We start from the raw sequence: 20308 nt of genomic DNA, 5'->3' as shown, positions 1-20308 counted from the left end.
CACCTCTCTCACACATGCTGCAAACCACATTGCCAGCTGTCTGTCCCACGTGTTGGTCAATGTTTTTCACATGCAATGAATTTGCTATTTGCAGAAATTCTAAGTTTGGAAGGAGTAACACTTTGAATCTTTAAGGGCTCTGTGCACAGTGAACCCTCAGAACATAGTGTACCACTGTGGTAAAAGCCAGTCCCACTGTGCCTTTTCTAGCTTTTAAACTCAAAGTGGTTGAAATCCACATCCTGAATCTTGCCTCCTGTTATAGCCTTTATGAGCCCTTTTATAATTCCTGTCCTGATTGTGGACAATCTGACAAAGTCATCCCTAATTATCCTTGGACTGAGAGTCTGGCTGGGCCACTTCTGAGAGCAGCTAAGAGCCAACGCCATTGGTGGGTCTGGAGTAACATACAGGTCAGAGTAGGTATAGATGACTGATTTCCTTCGCCGAAGGACATTCATGAACCACTTTGGTTTTTATAAAAATGTATGATTTCATGTTCCCTATTAGTTTCATTTTTCTGTTTAATTCATTGAATTTGAAATTTGTAGCAGTGTTGCTGTAATTTGAAGGTGTGTCTACAGACCATTGATCCAAAGCACAAGATTACTTATCCAGCAACACAATCACGACACTCCTGTCCACAAACATACTGGAGTAGGTCACACACCCTCACCAGCCTACTCTACCATTCCCTAAGCACAAGGGTGATCTGCAATCACTGCACAAGTTTCCTGTCCCATTCCAATATCCTTATTGCCAAAGCCAGAAAGTTTTTAACCTCAGCATGGTGTCCGTTGGTCCCTCCTCAATTTACCTCAGCTCCCCTCTGCCCTGCTGCTCTTCTGCACATTTCAATAATAAATATAGTAACTCGTTCAACTTCACAGCAGGAAGATTCAAACGACAAGGCTACTGGTAACAGGGCCCTGGGGAGAGGGGTCACTGATTAACAGTGTGAGGGAGCTGGAGAAACATTAACAGACATACAGTGAGTAAGGTAGAGTACCAGAGAGAGAGGGGCTACTGAGTGAAATGTGAGGGAACTGTACAAAAAGATAAGAGTTAAGAAAAAAATCTGAGATCTGAGGGGCAAGTTTTTCCACACAGAGGGTGGTGGTTATATGGAATGAGCTGCCAGAGGAAGTGGTAGAGACAGATATTTAAAAGGCATTTGGGCAGGTACTTGGAAAGGAAAGAAGTAGAAGGATAAGGGCCTAATGCAGGCAAATGGGATTAGCATAGATAGGCATCACATTTGGCATGGACAAGTTGAGTAGAAGGGCCTGTTTCTATGCTGTATGACTGTGTAACTGTCACAAAGTGAATGTGGGTTCTATAGAAAGTGAGTATGGAGAATTAATAATCAAAACAAGGAGATGATAGAGGAGTGAACCAGGTACTTTAGTCTTGTCTGCAGAGGATACAAGTAACATCCTAGACATAGCTGTAAATCAGGAATTGGAAGGGAGGAGGAACTGATCAGGAAAACTAAAATCTCTAGGGATGTGGTGCTGGATAAATTGTTGGGCCGTGGACTGACAGGTCTCTGAGTCCTGGTGGTCTTCATCCTCGTGTCTTAAAAGAAGTGACCAGTGAGAGAGCTGATGCATTGGTTTTAATTTTGTAAAATTCCCCAGAAAAGGGGAAGGTTCAATTTAATTGAAAAGTAGCAAGTGTAACTCCTTTGTTCAAAAAGGGCAGGAGACAGTAGCAGGAAACTATAGGCCAGTTAGCTTAAAAGTGGTCAAGGCAAAATGTTAGAAGCTGTTATTAAAGTCCTTACAGCAGGATGCTTAGAAATATTCAAGGTAATCAAGCAAAGTTAACATGGTTTTGTGAAAGAGAAATCATGTCTGACCAACTTATGGAGTTCTCTGGAAAAGTAACAATTGCTGTGGATTACGGCAGACCAGTGGAGGTACTAAGATTTCCAGAAACTATTTGATAAGGCAGTGCATCAAAGATTCTTGTGGAAGATAGAAGCTAGTGGTATAGGAGGTAACACTGGCGTTCATAGAAAAATTGTCCGTCTACAGGAATGGAAAGTGGGCATAAAGGGTCTTCTTCTGCTTGGCAAGATGTAACAAGTGTTGGGGCCCTTTTTACATTGTATATAAATGACAAAGACAAATAAAGGGATATAGAAAGGTTAAGTGAGTGCTCAAAGGTTTGGCAGGTGAAGTACAATGTAGGGAAATGTCCATTTGGGGAGGAAAACTGAAATAGAAGCATATTATTTAAATGATGAGATATTGCAGAGCTCTGAGCTGCAGAGGGATCTGAGTGTCCTCACCCATTATTTCATATTCCCTAACTACTAAGAAGAAGAGCATTCGGCCTATGAGTTGATACTAGCTCTCAGAGCAATCTCATCAATCCCTGTATTTCCCTGTAGCCTATTCTCTCACACGTGTATTCACACCCAGCGCCCTCTCCCCCTGCGACTCTCCTACAGCCATGAACTCTGGCAGCCAATTAACCTAACAACAAGCATGTCTTCAGCATATAGAATGAAACTGAAGCACCTGGGGAAACCCATATGGTCACAGAGATACAGGATGCAGCTAGTAGAGTCAGTGTCCCAGATTCAACCCTGAATTTAGGCGCCCTGTATGGAGTTTCAATGTTCTCTCTGTGACCAACTGGGTTTCCTCTGGGTGCTCTGGTTTCCTCCCACATCCCAAAGATGTGAAGATTGGTGGGTTAATTAACCACTGTAGATTACCCCTCATATGTAGGTGAGTAGTAGAACCTGGGGAGAGTTGATGGGAATGCAGGGAGAATAAGATAGGATTAGTGTATGATCAGTGTAAATGGATACGTTATAACTGGCGCAGACTCAGTGAATCAAAAGGAAGAGGGGCCACTGAGTGATGGTGTATGGGAGCTGGATAAACATCTATAGTGATACAGTCAATAGGAAGTGCTGGGAAAGAAAGGCTATTGAGTGGCAGGTGAGGGAGTTAGATTAATGTCAGTAGAGCTATGGTAAGTAAGACAGGATGCTGGCTGAGAAGGATTACTGAGTCATATGTGAAGGATGTGGATAAACATCAGTAGTGATACAGTCAACAGGACACTGGAGGTGAAGGGCTACTGAGTGACAGGTGAAGGAGCTGGATAAACACGGTGGTAAAACAAGACAACCGAGTGGCACTGTGAGGGAGCTGAATTAATGTCAGAGGAAAGCAACAAAGGAAACTTGGGGGAGAAGAGTTATAGAATGACAGTGTGAGGGAGCTGGATTAGCACCAGTAGAGCAATATGGGGGAGGTTAATGGGCATGTGTCGGAGAATAAGTTACAGGGAAATATGGGAGTGAATGGGACAGACGGGCTTGCTCTGAGAATCGGCATACACTCAATGTTCCAAAATCTATGCCTTCTATGTCGTAAGAAAATATGAGATATGAGATAATTCCAGTTGAGATAAAGTCAGTTGGGTGAGAAGGACCACTGGGTGACAGTCTGAGAGAGTTTTAACTAAAATCATTGGCGATAAGGTCAGTAATACAGGATGCTGAGGGAGAGGCTTACTCAGTGAAAATGTGAGATGCAGTGTCTGGGTACTGCGGGATGCAATAACTGAGTGAGGTTGTGAGGGAGTTTCAATTAAAATCAGTAGACATACAGTGAGTGACAAAGGGTGCTGAGGGAGAGGGGTTACCGTGTGACAGTATGAGGAAAGATGGATTAACAACAGTTGAGATGCACTGGGGACTGCAATAACTTAGTGACAGTGTGAGGGGGCTGGATTAATGATGGTATAGGTGCAGTCAGTAACACAGGTGTTAGGAATATAACCGTGTGTATCTGTTCAATTTCTATATCCTGTTTAGGCCCTTCAGGACAGATTCCTCAACTTTCCCTTTCAAAAATAAACAGAAATAAACAGAGGCAGAAACAAATAATGGTCAAAGAAAGTTGAATGGTTCAGGCTCTCACTCGAGCACATAAATCTATGCTGCACAATGAATGCAGGACTGAGGGGTTTAGTGATTTCAGGGTTGCACCATTGAGATGAGACATTAAATCTGAGGCCTTGCCTACATGTTTAAGTGGATGTAAAAATTCCCATGGCATAATTTCAAGGAAGGGCAGTGGGGTTCTCCCAGGTATCTATTTCCTTCAGTCAAAATGACAAACAGATCATCTGATCATTGTCACATTGCTGTTACATACAGTATGTCACAGGATGCAAGCTGGCCTCCAGTGGAAATGTGAGGTTAGTGCTTTAAAAACAGGAAAATTGTTCTCACCCCCCAGGCATGCTTGATATCTATTGCATGCTCTAAGTTGTTGAGGCAGATTGAGGGAAAGTCTTTGCAGATTCAGTTGTACATGACACCCTGGCCCTTTTGAATTTCCCAGCCATATGCAGTGGCTAGCTATGAATGGACTGACTGACCTGCCTCTATGAAAGTCGACCAGCATCACAGCAAGTTTTCTTTTGTGTAACTCAGGAATAACTGTGCTTAGACTGGGCTGTCACTTTAAGGGCACAGTGTCAAATTGTTGTAACTGCTTAGTTAGTGATGATGTTTACCTTGTTAGAAAGGTAATGATGATCGGAAGTTAGGTAAACATCCAGTCCTGGTTGGAAGATGTTAACATAAAATGACAATATCTTTTCCTTTTTCTCATGTTCACATCTTCAAAGTGCAGCATCTGAACTATGATGCACTAATCCTTTTGTACATATAAAGCAACAGATGGATTGGGTTCTGTCTCTGGAAAAAAACATTGACCTCACACTTAGAGGCTGGCAGCAGGCAGTGAGATATCTGTTATTCATTCACAGGACATGGGAATCACTGGCAAAGCCAGAATTCGATGCCCATCTTTAAACTAGTTTTGAAATGGTTATTGGGCCATTTGTAGAGGACAGTTAAGGCTTAACCTCCTTGGTGGGTCTGGAGTCACATGCAGGCCAGACTGGGTAAGTACAGCAGATTTCCTTCCCTGAAAGACAATAGTGAACCAGATGTATGTTTCCAATAATCTGGCAGTTCCATGCTCACTTTTACTACTACCAGTCTATTATTTAATTAACTGAATTAAAATTCTCCAGGTGTTGTTAGGATTTGAACTTGTGCCTCTGAATCACTAATACAGCCCCCTGGATTTCTAATTCAGTAACACTACTTTAACCCTTGCCAGTTTGGGATGGCTCTGATAGAGGTGTGGTAACTATGCAATGGGCCAAATAGTTTCCTCAGTGCTGTAAGTATCAATTGTTTCAGTGTTGTCTCTCTGCTTGAACTTTCTTTCTTTGGTGGCATTGACAGAGAGATGTGCTGGGATCCTGAAGGGACTCCATTTATAGTAATGGGAGCCCAGTGGCAATGGCCAGGAGGAACACAGCACTGGCTGAATCTGACACAACAGCCAATGTGCCCCCGAGAGTGGTTCCCATTACGATTTCTTTTGAGACTTCTAGGGTTTGCTTTAAGGTGTAAAGCCATACAGCACAGCAGGAGGCTGTTTGGCCCATTTGAAGGAGCTGTGCAATTGATGCTGCACCCAACAATTTACCTTGAAAACTCCATGAACTTTGCCTTTCTCCCTTTTGAAATTTGCAATTGGAACTGCTTCCACCTTCCTTCCATTCCAGATTACTGCTAAACTATGTGTAAATAAATTCTCTTCATCTCCTGCAAATCCAAGTGTTTGATTTGCTTCATTTATCTTTTATTTACTGTCTTTCCACAGAATGCAAGCAGTGCCCACACACATTTCCCCAGGTTCCGGAGAGCTCAGCCCCAGCTTGTGCGACCACAGAAACCCGGTCAAACTCCCTCAGTGAGGTGGAGGAGATGTACTTCAACAGGATGGCGGAGGGCAAGGCAAGTGTCACCCGAGTAGTTCAATTGGACGGCTGCACCAGTGGTCAACAACTCCCCAGGGCAGGTCACCTCCATTTAGATAAAATGAGCCAAGATGATTGACGGGTGAAAAGTGTGTGTTTTCATCACCTTTCACAACCTCAAGATATCCCAAACTGTTTTTCAGCCGGTGTCATAATTTTGAAGAATAATTGCTGTTGCAATGTAAGGATTGCAGTAGCCAGTTTGTGCATAGCAGGCTCCCATGAACAGCAGTGCTGTTAACTATATTATCTGATGTTGATGTTAGATAAAAGTTGGCAAGAGTACAAGATGGCTGCTGAAGTCCTTGTTTTTAATGCCTCATTCGATGGATGGTACTTCCATTAGTGCAGTCCTACCTCAGCACTGTCCAAGAATTATATCCAGATGGTCATACACAGGTTACTGGAATTGGTATCTATGAGAGACAAAATAGCTCCCAACTGAGTCACAGCTTGGAAGATGGTTACAGATGAATTTAAGATGATTAACCAGTTGATAGGGTGGAGGGAAAGGAACTATTTTCTCTGACAAATCTAGAATAAGGGGACAAATGGAATAAAGTCATTTGGGGTGGTTTCAGGTTGGGTAAATTGAATCAAGATGGAGATCAGACATGATCTAACTGAATGATGGCTCATGCTTGAGGCCCTGAATGACCTTCTCCTGTCCTCAAGACACAAGTTTTCCTTCTTGTAGAAAGCAGCAGAAGAGTTCAGGTCTTCAGCAAATGTAGCTTTGGAGTGCAGCTCAACCTGATGTTGCAGTACCTGGGCTGGTGTCCAAGGAACCAACCACGTTTGCTGTGGAGAAATGTTATGGAAAGGAAAATACTGCAGGAGCTGCCAAGACATACGGTGCATTCAGAAACACAGCCCCAGCCCAGCCTGGGATTGGTTCCAGAACAGGAACAGATCTGCAGTGGTTATTTTGCTTTGCTTCCAGATGTTTAAAAAAAATCTGCACAAAAAGGCCTTTTTCAACAAGAGAAGTGAAATTTATTTATATATTCCTTTCAATGTAAATAAAAAAAAATTGAAAGGAACGTCGTCTTCTCACCAAGGACAGATTCCACCATCTTTCAATACTGAGATTCGGCACAAGACTGACAAATTAAGTACAGATGTTCTTTTTCTGATACACTGTAAATGGGCTACATATGTTATACAAGGATTAAATTGTGCAGCGTTCAAAGATTGAGGTCATTTGGGGAAAGGGAAACCAGTTTGTCCATTGGTTCAAATAACAACGTTCCTTCCATTCTGTTGATGAAAATGTTAAGCCTGTCAATTCTGGTGGAACTCAACAAGGGATATCTATCTATCCATCTCTCTGTCTGTTTGTCTAACTATTTATCTTATATCTCTATCTGTCCATCTGTCTGTCTGTCTATCTATCAATCTATTTATCTTTCTATCTTTTCATCCATCCATCTATGTGAAGATACACCTCTCATTTACACCTATGTACATACAGTATACAAAAGGAGAGAGGGGATAGAGAGATAGCAGTCAAATGTTTTTCTTTAATTTTTAAATTCTAAAAAAAATTCTGTTTACAGCATGGTAACAGGCCCTTCCGGCCCAACAAGTCTGCGCCGCCAATTTTAAACCCAATTAACCTACCCATATGTCTTTGCAATGTGGGAGGAAACCGGAGCACCCGAAGGAAACCCACGCAGACACAGGAGAATGTACAAACTCCTTACAGACAGCGACGGGAATTGAACCCCGATGGCTGGTGCTGTAACAGCATCGCGCTAACCACTACGCTACCGTGCCGCCCCTAAGTTTGATCTGAACATGCCCGCTGTTTGAACTCCTCAGCCTCCTCTGCCTTGTTATTCCCCACCACCCCCATCCCCAATTTCAAAAGTCTGCCCTAACCCAGCTCGTTAACATTCGGACAATAAGGAACTAGAGGGCACAACTTAAAAACTCCGTTTTTCTCTAACAACAGACGCTGTCTGATCTACTGGGCATTTCCAACATTTTCCTTTTGGTTTCAGGTCTCAGTAACACTCCTGCCCTGCATTCAACAGCTTTTACATGTCCTTTTACTTGTTTTATCTTTCTCTAACTCTCTTCAATCCATCTACTGGACAGTTCCGTACACAGTGGGTTTGCCTTGGCAACCAGAGCCTCACCCTATCAGAAACATTCCCTTTGTGCTGTCCATCCCGTTTCTACACCACAACCCCTCCCCCACCCATCTTCCTGCAACTTAAAACTAACTTGTATTATCACTTTCCCTGTTCTGACAAAGGTTCCTTGATCTGAAACATTAACTCTGTCTTACTTGTCGAATGGTGTGGTCCTTTGCTCAAATATTTTTGCTGAGAAATTCATCCCCATTCCTAACAATAAACATACAAGATAGAATGATAGAATGGCAGTGTATTCACTCTGCTTTCAAAATTCTGTTCCATTGAAGCCAATGGAACTGAATTTCGGAAAAGGAATACAACGCATAGTCGTGACTATATTTAGTGCTAACAAATGCGGATTAATTTTTGAATTATTTGGTCAACCCCATTTAGAAGAGCCAGCATTTTTGTGATAGCCCAAATGTGTCCCTTTTGTACGTTTCAATGTTTTTCCCAGTGTCTAGGCCCACATTTCTGCCTCATTGAAAAAGAGAGGTTTAATGTTGAAGGGACATTGTGAGTGTAAAATACCTGTCACATTACAATAGTTATTGCAACTCTAAGGGTAATTAATCCTGAAAAGCACTTGGAGACTTTTCATTGCTCTATATATCCAAATATTATTTTACAACAGGGAGGATATAAACAACTGTTGGACCTAGACTCAGTTTTTGATTCTAAGATTGACATTTTCTTGAGATTTGGCCTGAAGGGCCCCCTTGAATTATTCAAACATAAACTCATGCAGGAAGTGGGGAACACTGTAAAGTTTGAGGACAAGAACTAGCCTCCGTCCCCCTCCGCCACCCAACCTCCCCCAACCACACAGATGCAAAAAATGAATTCAGATGATGAAGGGGATCAGTGGAAACCTATGTACTTGGGGAGATTTTAGCTGGGTGTTTTGCTAAGGTTTTTGCAGTGTTGTACTCTTGGCAGGTCAGAATTGGCAGTGAATATTTCTTCTAAAATATTGGAAACCCTTCCAAGGGTGCACTGCTAATTTCTTTTAGAAGTCATTCAGCATTTACTCTTTTTCTCCATTATCTTGATTTACCTGAACCTTCCACATTTCCTGGCCAGGATGGTGAATTGCTAGAAGGTGTGTTAGATCACAACTAACTGGTTTATTTTCTAATATGCCATCAGTCCCTGAGAAGTTTTTTCCCTAATATTTGGACTGCCTGGGACTGACAGCACCTCTTATGAAGCTTCACTCCCTTGGTATTACAGTGTGCCAGCCTGAATTATGAGCTCAAATTCTGACATTAAGGAATTAGAGAAAAGAATTGTAGAATTGTCACTGCAGAGGAGGAGGCTATTCCGCCAGCTGAGTCTGTGTCAAGTCCTACCAGAACAATCCATTAGCCCCATTCACCCACTTTTTCTCCCAGTGCCCTGTAAGTTATTCTGTCTCAAATGCCTATCTATTTCCTTTCTGAAGGCAAAAATGAAAATGAAAGAACTTCAGGTGCTGGAGATTGAAGATAAAACAGGAAATGGCCCAAACACTCAGTAGGTCAGGCAACATCTCTGCAAAGAAAAACAAGAGTTAACGTTTCAGCTTGTAGATGACGAGCCTGACCTGACGAGTGTTTCCAATGCTTTCCATCCATCTTGAAGGCACTGATTGACTCTGTTTCCACTAATCTTACAGGCAACGAGAGTCATGGGGTGGGACTTGAACACACAATCATCCGGTGTAGAGATTGTCTTAAATTCCAACCTGTTTCTTCTGATAATTTTCCTGCAGGATAATGCCTTCCTGGATTATGATGACTCTGCAACAGATGCCACCAGCAGCACAGAGGATATTCCCTCCTTGGAACCATCACTGCAAGGATCAGCATCCTTTGGAGAACTTAGACTTTCTCGCTATCCAGTGGCTAGTAGTTCAGTTGATATCACCAGAACAGAGAAGGGTTCAACATGTCTAATGCAACTCAGTAACCTTGGGAAAAGTAAAATGTTCCCACAACTTACAGCCTCCTGCACTTCACAAGAAGCTATGGAAACCAATGATTATTTCCTGGACCAAAAGAGTGCCGGATGTGATCCAACAGATGGAGCAGAGGAGGACCAAAATGACAATGTGTCTGATTCTGAGAATGCAATGGACAGTGAGGATCAAGATTCATTCCCTTTGTTAATCAGGTCCATGTCCAGCTCCAGAAGACACAGTTGGGAAGGACCTTTATCCCCTTCACTGCTTGGAGATGCAAGGAGAAGGTAAATTCATCCAGTGATGTGATGATAAAGGGCTTTCTTTATGTTCCCTTTCTTTAGCTGTTGGTGTTACCTGTAAAGGTTAAGATGGCAAGTTAGCAATATCCACTGGTGATAAATGCCTGATTGTTCTCCATGTGGTAGTTGGGTGATCCAGTTGGAAATTGTATGATGGAGTTACTAGCAAAGCAGTGCTTTAAGCCTTAAAAAGTTATTGCTTTATCATCTGGTCATGGATAACAAAAAAACCTTATAATTATCCTACTTGTACTTATAGAGTCTCTTTCACAGAAGGACGCTTCCCTTGATACTGTACAGGGATGTCCTACACATAATTCAGCAGTGAGCCAGAGCATAAAATGTATGTATTCCTATATCTCAGAATGTCCCCAAGCAATTTACAGCCAGTTAAGCACTTCTGAAATGTAGTTCATGTTTTATGAAATGAACAAAAGCTTGGGTCAGAAGTAGCCAAGAAGGAATGTCTTAAGTATGAAGATGGAGGGTTGGGGAGGTAGAGGACAGGAGGGTTGGGGGTGGTGAGGAGAGCAGTGAGAGGTGGAGAAGTTTGGTAATAAACGACTGCAGGTCAGAGCTCAGATAATTGAGAACAAATCTGCCAATCATCTTGAAAAGGGATTAGTAGCTGCTGTAGTGTGTATGCTTGAAAGAGTACAGAGATGGCAGAGCTTGGAAAACTGGTAGGAGCAACGGGGTTTTGATTGCAAGGATGGCGACTTTAAATTTGTGGCATTTGTCCACAGGGAGCCAACATAGGCCAGTGACAGAGGGGTCTTGGGCGAACAGGCCTTGGTGTGAGTCAGGACATGGGCAGCAGAGTTTTCATGGAGCGAATATTATGGAGGTTATATGGTGGGAGACAAGACTGGAGAACATGGGAATGTTTAAAGGATATCTGAAGAATGGATGAGTATTTCTGAAGCAGAGTGGAATCAGACCACATCACAGTAAGACACAAGAACATAAGAAAAATAGGAGCAGGAATAGGCCTTTCAAGCCTGCTCCACCATTTAATATGACATGGTTGATCTGTGTTGGCCTCAACTCCTCTTTTGTGTCATTTCTCCACACCCCTCTATTCCTAATCTGTCAAATAACGGTAGCGTAGCGGTTAGTGCGACGCTATTACGGCACCAGCGCAATCGGGGTTCAATTCCCGTCGCTCTCTGTAAGGAGTTTGTATGTTCTCCCGTGTCTGCGTGGGTTTCCTCCGGGTACTCCGGTTTCCTCCCATATTGCAAAGACGTATGGGTAGGTTAATTTGGGTTTAAAATGGGCGGCGTGGACTCGTTGGGCTGGAAGGGCCTGTTACCACGCTGTAAATAAAATTAAAAAAAAATATTTATCCACCTTCACTTTAAATACTTCCAATGATCCAGCCTCCACCACCCGTCAGGGCAGAGATTTCCAGAGATTCTCCATCCTCTACAAGAAGAAATTTCTACATACTTCAGTTTTAAATGACAAGTACCTTACCTTGTAGTTATGTCCCCTTGCTTGAGATTCTCCCACTAGTGAAAACATCCTAACAACTAACCTGTTAAGCCCCCTACGGTTCTTATATGCTTGAATAAGGTCAGCCCTCTTTCAAAACTTCAAGGAATATAGACCCAAATTATTTAGTAGGAAGATCCTCTCATCCCAGAAATTAACCTGGTGAATCTCCTTTGTACTGCCTCCAATGTTGTTATTTTTTTAATATAATGCAACCTAAACTGTACACAGTACTTCAGGTGAGGCCTAACCGACATCCTGTACAATTGCAGCAAACCTATTTTTAAACTCCAGCTCTTTTGCAAAGAAGGCCAAAATGCCGTTTCTTTTTTAACTACTTGTTGGACCTGCCTGGTAGCTTCTTGTGATTCATGCACCAGAATATCTAGATCCCTCTGTACTTCACTCATTTGCAGTCTCTCTCCATTTAGGTAATAATCTGCCTTTTCATTTCTCTTACTGATGGATGACCTCACACTTCCCCACATTAAACTCCATTTGCCTGCCTTTTACCCACTCACTCAATCTATCTATATCCTGTTGCAGAATCACAGTATCCTTATAACAACATGCCCTTCCACCTATTTTCGTATCATCTGCAAATTTGGAAACCTTGCATATTTTTCCTTCTTCCAGGTCATCAATGTAAATAGTGAACAATTGCAGGTCGAGAACTGATCCCTGCCATAGTCCACTGATTACCTCCTTCCAGTCAGAAAAGGAGGCAGCCAGTCTCCAATCCATTCTAACACACTTCCTCCGGGATTAGCGGAGATAGACATCTTGGTTGGCATGGATGAGTTGGGCCGAAGAATGTAAGAACATAAGAAATAGGAGCAGGAGGAGGCCATCTGGCTCATTGAGTCTGCTCTGCCATTCAATAAGATCATGGCTGATCTGGCCGTGGACTCTGCTCCACCTACCTGCCTTTTCCCCATAACCCTTAATTCCCCTACTATGCAAAAAATCTATCTAACTGTGTCTTAAATATATTTAATGAGGTAGCCTCTACTGCTTCCCTGGGCAGAGAATTCCACAGATTCACTACACTCTGGGAAAAGCAGTTTCTCCTCATCTCCGTCCTAAATCTATTCCCTGAATCTTGAGGCTATGTCCCCTAGTTCTCGACTCACCTACTAGTGGAAACAACCTTCCTGCCTCTATCTTATCTACCCCTTTCATAATTTTATATGTTTCCATGAGATCCCCTCTCATTCTTCTGAATTCCAGCGAGTATAGTCTCAGGCGACTCAATCTCTCCTCATAGGCTAACCCCCTCATCTCCGGAATCAACGTGGTGAACCTCCTCTGCACCGCCTCCAAAGCCAGTATATCTTTCCTCAAGTAAGGAGACCAGAACTGCATGCAGCACTCCAGGTGTGGCCTCACCAGTACCCTGTACAGTTGCAACATAACCTCCCTGCTCTTAAATTCAATCCCTCTGGCAATGAAGGCCAACATTCCATTTGCCTTCTTGATAACCTGTTGCACCTGCGGACCAAGCTTTTGCGATTCATGGACAAGCACTCCCAAGTCCCTCTGCACAACAACATGCTGCAATCTTTCACCACTTAAATAATAGTCTGATCTTCTATTTTTCCTTCCAAAGTGGATGACCTCACATTTACCAACATTGTACTCCATCTGCCAGACCCTTGCCCACTCACTTAACCTATCTATATCTCTCTGCAGACTCTCCGCATCCTCTGCACAGTTTGCTTTTCCACTCAATTTTGTGTCATCAGCAAACTTAGATACACTACACTCGGTCCCCTCTTCCAAATCGTTAATGTATATTGTGAACGGTTGCAGGCCCAGCACAGACCCCTGCGGCACCCCGCTCACCACTGATTGCCAACCAGAGAAACACCCATTTATCCCAACTCTCTACCTTCTGTTGGTTAACCAATCCTCTATCCATGCTAATACATTACCCCCAACTCCATGCGTCCTTATCTTATGGATAAGTCTTTTATGCGGCACCTTATCGAACGTCTTCTGGAAATCCAAGTATACAACATCCACCTGTTCCCCTCTATCCACTACGCTCATTATATCCTCAAAGAACTCCAATAAGTTTGTCAACCAGGACCTGACCTTCCTGCCTGATGGAACCAGTTCTGTCCAGATGTCTTGCTATTTCTTCCTTAATGATAGCTTCAAGCATTTTCCCAACTACAGATGTTAAGCTAACTGGCCCATAGTTAACTGCGTTTTGCCTACATCCTTTTTTAAACAGTGGCGTGACATTCACTGTCTTCCAATCCACCAGGACCTGCCCAGAGTCCAGAGAATTTTGGTAAATTATCACAAATGCCTCTACTATAACGTCTGCCATTTCTTTCAGTACCCTAGTATGCATCCCATCAGGACCAGGGGACTTGTCTACCTTTAGGCCCACAAGTTTGCTCATCACTACCTCTTTAGTGACAGCGATTGTATCGAGGTCCTCACCTTCCATCGCATCCATAACTTCTCTCTCTGGTATGTTAGACATGTCCTCCACTGTGAAGACTGACACAAAATAGTAGTTCAAGGGCCCGGCCATTTCCACATTACCCAATATTAATTCCCCCTTCTCATCTTCCAAGGGACCTACGTTCACTTTAGTCACCTTTTTCCACTTAATATAACTATAAAAACTTCTACTGTTTTTATATTTTGTGCTAGTTTACTTCCATAGTCTATTTTCCCTTTCTTTATTGCTTGCTTGGTGGTTCTTTGTTGTTTTTTAAAGTTTTTCCAATCTTCCAGTCTCCCACTACTCTTGGCGACTTTGTATGCATGTGCTTTTAGCTTGATGCTGTAGTGACCTACCTTCGAAGCGAACGAACTGGCTCCGAGAACGGAGCCCACGTTGGCAGGAAGGCCAGCAGCAAAATGGCACCGGGCCTTCTTCTTCGACAGAGAGGAGAGAAAGCCCACGCGCGGGAAGAGTTCGGTGACATACCACGGGCGTCACTTCCACCCGGAGAGGGCGGGATCTGTATCAGGTTTAAAAGCTAGCGTGGGTAGTTGAAAAATAAATCAGTCTCGAGTTCAGACCTCCGACTGCGTGTTTCATTCTTAGCTCAGTGCGTAGCACCCCGCTACGTTGGTGACCCCAACGGTCCAAACGGGATTCGGACCGAAGATGAGCGACCCTTCAGCTGTTCACGCAGTTTCACTTAAACTGCCAACTTTCTGGATGCTGTGGCCCCGACTGTGGTTTGATCAAGCAGAGGCCCAGTTCCAGATTTGACAGATATCTTCTGACTCCACGTGCTACTATTACGTGGTGAGCTCCCTCGACCAGGAGATGGCCGCCCAGGTCGCGGACTTCATTCAGTCGCCCCCGGAGGAAGGCAAGTACGCAGCATTCAAAGCGCTGCTCATAAGGACCTTCGGCCTCTCACGGCGGGAGCGTGGCGCCCGCTTGCTGCACCTGGACGGTTTGGGAGACAAGCCACCGTCCGCGCTAATGAACGAAATGCTGGCCCTGGCTGACAGACACAAGCCCTGCCTCATGTTCGAGCAGGCGTTTCTAGAGCAGCTGCAGCTGCCCGACGACATACATCTGCTACTCACCAATGCGGATTTCAGTGACCCCCGGAAGGTGGTGGCCTGGGCAGGCGTGCTGTGGAAGGCCAAGAGGGAAAGCGAGGTGTCCGTGGCACAGATCAACAGGCCACATGCCCATCGGCAGACCAGACCAGGCCCGGCAACAGAGCGCACGCAACCTAGAGGTAGGAGTGAGGGAGCCAACGTTCAGTGGTGTTTCTACCACCAGCGGTGGGGCACAGAAGCCCGCCAGTGTCGCCCGCCCTGTGAGTTCCCGGGAAACACCGAGGCCAGCCGCCGCTGATGGCTATGGCGGCTGGCCACCAAGGCAGCCTTTTGTTCGTCTGGGACAAACAATCAGGACGCCGCTTCTTGGTCGACACCAGAGCGGAAATCAGCGTTTTACCCCTGACGGGGCACGACACCCGCAACAGGGAGCCAGGGTCCACCCTCAGGGCCGCGAACGGCAGCACGATACAAACCTACGGCACCCGCACAGTGCAGCTGCAGTTCGGCGCCAGCCGGTTCACGTGGGACTTCACACTGGCCGCTGTGGCCCAGCCACTCCTAGGGGCGGACTTCTTGCTGGCCCACAGCCTACTGGTTGACTTACACGGGAAAAGACTGGTACATGCCAAGACTTTTCAAACGTTCTCCTTGGGCGAAGCCAAGTTGCCGGCCCCACACCTGGACTCTGTCACGCTGTCGGACAACGAATTCACCAGAATCCTGGTGGACTTCCCATCGGTTCTGGCACCGCAGTTCACGGCAGCCATACCCAGACACGTAGTACAGCACCACATCCTGACCAAGGGATCACCCCTCCACGCCCGTGCACGACGGCTTCCTCCGGACAAGCTCCGCCTGGCGAAGGAGGAGTTCAAGCAGATGGAGGAATTGGGGATTGTACGGAGGTCTGACAGCCCATGGGCTTCCCCCCTGCACATGGTGCCCAAAGCAACCGGGGGCTGGAGACCGTGCGGCGACTACTGTCGGTTGAACAAGGCCACAACCCCAGACCGCTACCCCGTACCCCATATACAGGACTTTGCAGCAAACCTGCACAGGGCGAGCATCTTTTCCAAGGTGGACCTCGTCCAGGGATACCATCATATCCTGGTGCGCCCCAAAGACACCCCCAAGACAGCGCTCATCACCCCGTTCGGCTTGTTCGAGTTCCTCCGGATGCCTTTCGGCCTGAAGAATGCCGCACAGATGTTCCAGTGGCTGATGGATGCCGTCGGGTGCAACCTAGACTTCGCGTTCATCTATTTAGATGACATCCTCATAGCCAGCCGCAATCGCCATGAACACCTGCCCCACCTCTGCCTGCTCTACTCCCGCTTGAGTGACTTCGGCCTCACCATCAACCCGGCCAAGTGCCAGTTCGGGCTCGACACCATCGACTTCCTGGGCCACAGAATTACCAAAGACGGGGCAACTCCCCTGCCTGCCAAGGTAGACGCGGTCTGCCACTTCACCTGCCCCAACGCAGTCAAAGGCTTGCAGGGATTCGTCGGTATAGTCAACTTCTACCGCCATTTCCTCCCCTCTACGGCACAAGTCATGCATCCTTTGTTCACCCTGATGTCGGGTAAAGGCAAGGACATCACTCGGAATGAAGAGGCCGTGGCCGCTTTCGTTAAAGCCAAAGAAGCCTTGGCAAATGCCGCGATGCTGGTGCACCCTAGAATGGACGTTCCAACCACCCTCACAGTGGATGCGTCCAACACAGCAGTCGGTGGGGTGCGGGAGCAACTCATCGAGGGGCACTGGCAACCCCTAGCGTTCTTCAGCAAGCACCTGCGGCAACCTGAACTCAACTATAGTGCTTTCGACCGGGAGCTGTTATCACTTTACCTGGCAATCCGGCATTTCAGGTACTTTTTAGAGGGCAGGCCGTTCACTGCATTCACAGACCACAAACCATTGACCTTCGCGTTCACGAAGGTGTCCGATCCCTGGTCGGCCTGTCAGCAGCGACATCTGTCCTACATCTCTGAGTACACGATGGACATGCAACATGTCTTGGGAAAGGACAATGTCGTGGCAGATGCACTCTCCAGACCAGCTATCCAGACCCTGTCCCAGGGAGTGGACTACGCAGCGCTAGCGGAGGCACAGCAGGCGGACGACGAGTTGCCCAGCTACAGGACTGCAGACTCAGGTTTGCAGCTGCAAGAGTTCCTAGCAGGCCCAGGTGGGAGGAGCCTCCTATGCGACATAGCTACCGGCCAACCTCGCCCCATCGTCCCGGCAGCCTGGCGGTGGCGAGTTTACAACTCCATACACGGTTTGGCGCACCCATCCTTCAGGACAACCGTCCGGATGGTCTCCAGCAGGTTGGTGTGGCACGGGCTCCGCAAACAGGTCAGCGAGTGGGCCAAAACGTACGTGCAGTGCCAAACAGCCAAGGTGCAGCGGCACACCAAAGCACCGCCGCAGCAGTTCGAACCCACCCACCAGAGGTTCGACCACATTCATGTGGATGTTGTGGGGCCCCTGCCTGTGTCGAGAGGAGCGAGGTACCTACTAACTATGGTTGACCGATTCACAAGATGGCCAGAGGCGGCCCCACTCACTGACACCACCGCCGATTCCTGTGCCCGAGCGCTGATTGCAACCTGGGTTGCAAGCTTCAGGGTACTGACCCACATTACCTCCGACAGAGGCGCCCAGTTTACCTCCAGCCTGTGGTTGGCCGTGGCCAGCCTGTTGGGGACACGTTTGCACCACACAACCGCCTACCATCCACAGTCAAACGGGCTGGTGGAACGCTTCCACCACCACTTGAAGTCGGCTCTCATGGCCCGCCTGAAAGGGCCTAACTGGATGGACGAGTTCCCCTGGGTCCTGCTGGGAATCCGCACAGCACCCAAAGAGGATCTGCACACCTCGTCGGCCGAGCTGGTGTATGGCGCACCCCTGGTTGTCCCAGGAGAGTTCATACCAGCCCCAAGGGGGCAGGAGGAAGAACCAGCAGCAGTCCTGGACAGGCTACGTGAGAAGCTCGGCAACCTTGTCCCCATACCGACTTCATGACATGGACAAACCCCAACCTGCGTACCCAAGGACCTGCGGAACTGTAAGTTCGTTTCTGTTCGAAGGGGCACGCACCAGACACCCCTGCAGGGTGTGTCCTGAGGGACCGTTCAAAGTACTGAGGAACAACGGGTCTACATACGTTCTGGACACTGGGGGGAAAGAGGAGGTTTTCACGGTAGACCAGCTCAAACCGGCCCATGTGGACTTGTCGCAGACTGTCGAGGCTCAGGCTCCATGGCACAGAGGCAGACCGCCCAAGCAGCGACTGTCCCAAACTATGGACTTTGGGAGGGGTATCGCTGGTCCTGGAGGGGGGGTGGGGGGGGTGCGGGGGGTCATGTAGTGACCTACCTTCGAAGCAAACGAACTGGCTCTGAGAACGGAGCGCGCATCGCCAGGAAGGCCGGCAGCAAAATGGCGCCGGGCCGCCTTCTTCGACAGAGAGGAGAGAAAGCCCGCGCACGGGAAGAGTTCGGTGACGTACTGTGGGCGTCACTTCCGCCCGGAGAGGGCGGGATCTGTATCGGGTTTAAAAGCTAGTGCGAGTAGCTGAAAAATAAATCAGTCTCGAGTTCAGACCTCCGACTGCGTGTTTCATTCTTAGCTCAGTGCATAGCACCTTGCTACAATGCCTTCTTTTATTTCCTTAGTTATCCAAGGCTGGCTCTCCCCACCCTTACTGTCCTCACTTTTAACTGGAATATACTGTTGTTGAGCACCATGAAAAATCTCCTTGAAAGTCTTCCACTGTTCCTCAACTGTCCCACCATGTAGCCTGTGTTTCCAGTCTGCGCTAGCCAACTCCTGCCTCATCCCGTTGTAGTCTCCCTTGTTTAGGCATAATACACTGATTTTAGATTGAACCATTGCACCCTTCATTTGTATGAGAAATTCAATCATATTATGCTCACTCTTTCCAAGATGATCCCTAACTATAAGTTTGTTAATTTTACCTGTCTCATTGCACAGGACCAGATCTAAAATAGCATTTTCCCTTGTAGGTTCACTAACATGCTGTTCAAGAAAGCTATTACAGATGCATTCTATCAAGTCCTCCTCAAGATTGCCTTGACCAACTTGATTCTCCCAATCTATGTGGAAGTTAAAGTCCCCCGTGACAACTGCCGTTTCATTCTTACGTGCATCGAATATTTCTTGGTTTATTGCCTGTGCCACTGTAATGTTATTATTCAGTGGCCTATAGACAATCCCACCAGTGATTTTTTCCCTTTACTATTCCTAATCTCTACCCAGATGGATTTAACATTCTGCTCCCTAGCTATTATATTGTCTTTCACTATTGCCCTGATCTCATTGCTGATTAAGGGCGCTACTCCACCTCCCTTACCTTTCTTCTTATCCTTCCGTATGACCTGATACCCTTGGATATTTAATTCCCACTCATTTCCACCCTGCAACCACCTTTCTGTAATGGCCACTAAATCACACCCCTTTTGTACTGATTTGTTCCACAAGTTCACCGACCTTGTTTCGAATACTACGGGCATTCAGATTAAGTGCCCTTGCACTCATCGTCCTTTTAGAATCTAGTAACCTTTGTGTTCTTTGCGTTTGACTTTTCTGTACTCCACTCTCACTTTTCTCTTTTCTAACTTTTGCTCTTGTTTCTGCTTTGCTTCCCTCGGTCTTTCTACATGAATTCCCATCCTCCTGCCATGTTAGTTTGAACCCTCCCCAACAGCACTAGCAAACAATCCCCTGGGGAAGGGCTTGTTTCTGTGCTGTATAACCATATGAATCTATGATTCTATCTATGAATCAATAAAGACTTGGCAACAAACCACAGCAAGAGACAAAGCATGTTCACACATACACTCACACCTGTATAGACACACAAACACCTCTGCACACATGCCTTCCCGTTACATAATTAAAGAAAATTACAATTCATCCCAATTTGGACATTGAATTGGGTGTCACCTGCCAACAACTAGAATGAGATGTTG

General features: G+C 46.2%; 1 protein-coding gene across 1 annotated transcript in view; it reads left to right on the top strand.

Annotated features, from left to right (window-relative positions):
* Positions 1-20308, top strand: part of arhgef18b (rho/rac guanine nucleotide exchange factor (GEF) 18b) — a 175249-nt gene that overhangs the window by 45153 nt on the left and 109788 nt on the right. The window contains 2 exon segments of the mRNA XM_052038289.1: positions 5715-5848; positions 9769-10244. Of these exon segments, the coding sequence (XP_051894249.1) occupies positions 5819-5848; positions 9769-10244 (506 nt within the window). The 5' untranslated portion in view covers positions 5715-5818.

The sequence above is a fragment of the Pristis pectinata genome, chromosome 24 (assembly GCF_009764475.1).
Source record: "Pristis pectinata isolate sPriPec2 chromosome 24, sPriPec2.1.pri, whole genome shotgun sequence".
NCBI lineage: Eukaryota > Metazoa > Chordata > Chondrichthyes > Rhinopristiformes > Pristidae > Pristis > Pristis pectinata.
The sequence above is the reverse complement of the archived record's forward strand: the minus strand, read 5'-3'. Positions and strand labels throughout refer to the sequence as shown.